Raw genomic sequence first — 5090 nt, 5'->3', positions numbered from 1 at the left:
TGGAAGAGTAAAAGGTCATTACAAAGACAAAGGAGGAAGAAAAACCTGAAATGGATGTGAGAAGAGAATCAAAATTTTCTAGAACATTGAGAAGACCAAAGAAAAAAGAAATACTGACATAGGAGAGCTGAACTAAAGATTTTAATGGGCATCCTGAAAGACAAGGAAAATACTAAAAGGGAAAATGAAGAGAGCTGGAATTGGCGCAAAAAGGGAAGCACTCACTCAGTAGTTTTCAGTCTGAAAGAACTTTCACTTGGCATTTCTCAGGCTGAAAGAACTGTAAAACAAATTGGGTATTCGTGTTGGAATACTGAGAAGTGCTATGGACAAAATCTTGAATGATTCAGGAAATAGTTACAGAAGATGATAAAGTAAATACAGAGTCATTGTACCAAAAAAATTGGCCCACATGGAAATAGTCCAGGAATTAGCATATGAACAAGGATCAAGGGTGGTGATCAAAGAAGTTCAAATTGTGTTGAAGGCATTGGCAAACATAAGGCCCAACCCAGGAATTGATGTGATACCAATTGAAATGTTTCATATGACAGATGTAGTTCTCTGTACTCAACAGCCTTTGCCAGGAAATTTGAGAGACAAGTTACATGTACAACCAACCGAAAGTGACCCATATTTATTCCCATTGTCATGAAAATGATCCAATAGAATGTGAAAATTATTGAAGAAAAGCATTAATAAGACATGTAATTAAAATACTTCTCAAGAAAAAATATAAACAGAAAATTAAGAAAATAAAACACTGACTAATTTATAGTAAGGATGTTTTGTGTAAGTAGATTGATATTAGGTAAGAGTGGTTTAATAGGTGTGTCACTATTAGTCTTACTTTGAATTTGTTCTTTGTATTGGTGCGGTTGATACAAGCCATGGTCTTTGAAATCACTTGTTACACGTCAGAGAGTTGGACGATGACTAAGGAGGATAGGAGGAGAATTGATGCCTTTGAGCTGTGGTGCTGGAGAAGAGTGCTGAATGTACCATGGACTGCTAAGAAAACAAACAGGTTCAACCTGGCGGCTCCTTGGAGAAAAGGATTCTGGGGCTTCTTCTGACATACTTTGGACATGTTGTAAGGAGGGACCGGTCCTGGAGAGGGACATCATGCTTGGGAGGGTGGAGGGACAGTGCAGGAGGGGAAGACCCTCTATGTGGTGGATTGATTTAGTGACTGGGGTAATCGGGATGGTGTGTGGGAGACAGTGTGATTGGCACAGGACGGAGCAGAGTTTAGGGCTGTTTTACATAGGGTCACTATGAGTCACAAGCGACTTGACGGCACATACCAACAACATCATCGTCATTTGTGTGTGAAGGATTTATTGTCCAGAGTGACTTCCCTATCTATTAGCTTACTTTACCATATGCATTAGTGGGAATATATGAATAGAATGTGTTAGACTATCCACAAAGGGATTGGCGAGTCTCACTGTTAAATTGAGTAGATTCAGCAGCAGAGTTAAGAGGATCTTCTCCAGCAGTGAAAGAAGCAGTAAGAGAATGTACGGTATCCTTTGGAGCCAGATGCAACAGCCAGGCTAGGGCTCATGGGAGCAGCAGCCATAGCAGCTACAGTAGAGAACCAGAGACTTGATATGGGGCTGTGGGCCTACTGTTCCAGGAAACCAGAACGAAGAGCATATGCCCAAGTTCATTGGACAACTGAGTGGACAGCATAAATGGCAGGACTAAGAACTCTGTAAAAACTAGCCTAAAACTGTGAGGTTTAAGGCTGAGTTACCTGAAAGCACATTTCAGAACTTTTCTGACTATATTCTGACACTAACCTGGATTATAACCTCTTGATTTCCCCAACATGATTCTGAGTGATATGTGAGCCATCACGTTGGATTTTGGATTCAGTAAAAATTGAAATTGATGTTATGATGAGTAAAAAGAACGTGGGAGCATGGGAAACATGTTGGACCTCGTAGGAATTGGTTTTGTGGTGTTAATGTTGTGGTCGAGTACAGTTTCCCTTTGTGAAATTGGCAGAGGTTATATATGGCTATCCATGTGGCTTTTGATCTTTTTACAGTATTTTATAAAAAAGACTGTCATATATTAATAAGCAACATTTATGTACTCTTTACTAATATCTTTAGTGTAAATAGTTGCAAATTCATAAACAACCATTATTTTTCTTTAATTTCCTGCCTAGTTGTACTTTGGTTTTAAATCAATTAGTTTCTACTGTAGGTGGAATCAGATTTTACTAGGATTGTTTAAAACTGATTTTTTTTATTCATTTGAATTAAAAATGAATAATGACAGGAAATAAGACTTTATAATGTACCTAAGTGTCTGTCTTTTTATGCCTATATTGTCTGTGGAAGACAAGTATAAGCATAGGTTTTATTTCTCTGTGGATTGTGTAAATCTAGTTGATAGTATAGTTGTGAAAATGTTTAGTGTTTTTTTTAAGTGACCTTTTTCATCATTTTAAATTTCAGTTCCCCAGTTTTTATTAATTTTTATCCTATGTGTATTACTAATAGGGAGTTCCAGTGGCTTAGTGGTAAAGAGTTGCACTGCTAATCCAAAGGCATGCTGTTTGAATCCACCGTCTCCACAGGAGCAGTCTTTCCCGTGTAATTTACGCTTTTGAAAACATGCTGGAGAGTCAGCTTGTATTGGTTCTGACTTGATAGTACACAGCAATATGTTATGAAAATTGACCATTTGTACGTTAGATCCAGTTTTTCTTCTTTTAAAGTAGTTGGCAATGCCTTAAGAGATTTCTTTAGCATTAAATTTGACCACCATTTCCCAGAGATTTAGTACGTGTTTTGTTCTTGTGTGTGCATATTTTAATGTTCTAGGATTTCAAGATGGAAATGATTCAGAAGTTTCAGCCCCATCCAGAAGAGGTGGAAGAGGTAGTTTCAGAGGTTGCCGCGGAGGATTTGGTCTAGGATGTCCAAGTTAGTATTGGCTTGCTCACAGTGTGTTTGATTTGTTGAAAACTAGATGAAATCTGTTACCAGTCATATTAGTATTGTTAAGATTATATAATAGTAGTTTCATAGTAGTGTTTGGCATGCATTTTTTAAGTAATGTTATTTTTTAGAGACGTATAATTAGTTACCTATTAAGTTATCTAAATGTTTATATGACTTAATTCTTTAACTTTTTATACTACTAAGAGTCTTAGAACCTTAATGATGGCTGACTTAATAAAAGATGTTCTCTTACATAGTCTACTCCTCAAAAAATCCTTTTCCATCAATGTGGATTTCTGCTTTAATTTTCAGTCATTGTCCCTTGGTGCTAAGATGATAGAGTCAGAAGTCAGCATTAGAATGCATATATTAACAAACAAAAATAGATTTAGTGGTTTTGAAGCAGAATAAATTTATAGCAATGACTTAATGTATATGTAGGTAACTCTGGTTCCCTTGTGGTATGAATCTGTGCTGCAATCTCAGAGGCATGCGATTTGAATCCCCCAGCTGCTCTGCAGGAGAAGGATGAGCATTTTACTCCCATACAATTAACTCTGAAAACCTGGAGTGTCAACTTTGAGTTGGTTCCGACTCAGAGGTACACAGCAGCAGCAGCAGCAGCAGCAGCAGCAGCAGCAGCAGCAGCAACGTATATGTAACAGATTAGTGAAATATTTTCAGTTTAGAGTTTAAAAGCTGAAAGGTTACTATACAGGACTGATAAAGCTTGACTTGGAACTAAAGAGGGGTTATTATTTTGGAAAAAAAAAAGATGCTGTGGTATGAAGTTTCTTTTTGGAGGTGATTATCATGTTTAGACATAGTATTGGCCAAAATTACTTTACAAAATATATTTAATCTAGTCATCTAGAATAAGTGTTTTGAGGAATTACCTTGTAACTAGAAAAAAAATTTTGCATTTGTCAGAAAAACAATTGTTACTCTTTTGAAATGTAAATCCCACTTTTTGTTTTATCAATGTTAATTTTTGTTGCATTTAAAAGTTGATAGGGTTTAAAAGTTCTTAAAGACAGCAATCCAATTTTGTTATATACAATTCTAGATAATGAGTTTGAACAAGAAGGAATACAGCGCACTGGCAGCCCTTTTGGTTCTAAAAGATCACCATTCAGTGGAGCAGGTAAAAAATATTGCTTAATATTGATGATTTACATAAGTGCTTTAGCACTATTGTTGTTAGAGACCATTGAGTCACTTCTGACTTCTAGGATGCTAGGAGAATGAAACCTTCCAAATTCCATACCATCATAACAGTCTCCATTGTGCTTATACCCATTATTACAAACTGTATCCGTCAGTCTCCTTAAGAATCTTTCTCTCCTTTGTTTCCTCTATACATTTCCAGCAATGACGACCTTTTTCAAGGAATAATCCCACAGGATAAGATGGCAAAAGCGTGTAGTGTGAAGCCTCACTGTTCTTGCTTCACAGAAGTACCCTGTGTGCTCTTCTTTCAAGACAGATTGTTATTTTATTTGGCTATTCCAAAAGTCTAGAATGGTATATTTACTAATCTGCCAACACCACCATTCAAAGGTTATATTCTCTTGGGTCTTCCTTATTTATTGGCCAACTCTCAAATGCATATGAAATAGTTAAAAATACTACGGCATGAGTGGATGTCTTTGCTTTTTAGCATATTTACCTAGTGAATTGCATCATTAGATTTCTTTACCTCTGCTTCTCTAAATTTATCACTAGGATCAATAAAGTTAATATATATTTGAGAAATCTTGTAAAATTCATGATTTTCTCTTAATTTTTACTTCTATTTTTAGCAAAAAAGTTTGTGGCAAATTTTACCAACCTTATATATTTGTACAGTGTGAATTTAATTTTTGTGTTATCTACCCATGGATAGTCAAGAAAACGAACAGATATGTCTTGGAGAGGGTGCAGCCGAAGTGCTCTTTGAAGGCAAGAATGATGCGGCTTCACCTCACATACTTTGGGTGTGTTCTTAGGGCCTGTTTGTGGAGAAGGACATGATGTTGGGAAGGGTGGGTGAAGGAGAGGAAGACCTTCAAGCATGGAATTGACATGATGATTGCTTCCGTGGACTTTTGAGTGTCAGGAAAAGGGAGAATGTTGCAGGATAGAACC

General features: G+C 36.6%; 1 protein-coding gene across 1 annotated transcript in view; it reads left to right on the top strand.

Moving 5' to 3' along the window:
• LOC102870420 (probable ATP-dependent RNA helicase DDX4-like) overlaps positions 1 to 5090 on the top strand; it is a gene marked incomplete at its 5' end in the record, with an annotated part of 114284 nt that overhangs the window by 32577 nt on the left and 76617 nt on the right. Inside the window, 3 exons of the mRNA XM_006891544.1 lie at positions 2520 to 2539; positions 2844 to 2945; positions 4030 to 4107. Of these exons, the coding sequence (XP_006891606.1) occupies positions 2520 to 2539; positions 2844 to 2945; positions 4030 to 4107 (200 nt within the window). The remainder of the gene's footprint in view (positions 1 to 2519; positions 2540 to 2843; positions 2946 to 4029; positions 4108 to 5090) is intronic.

Source organism: Elephantulus edwardii, unplaced genomic scaffold (genome assembly GCF_000299155.1).
Source record: "Elephantulus edwardii isolate Elephantulus edwardi_28Jun2011 unplaced genomic scaffold, EleEdw1.0 scaffold00099, whole genome shotgun sequence".
NCBI lineage: Eukaryota > Metazoa > Chordata > Mammalia > Macroscelidea > Macroscelididae > Elephantulus > Elephantulus edwardii.
The sequence above is the reverse complement of the archived record's forward strand: the minus strand, read 5'-3'. Positions and strand labels throughout refer to the sequence as shown.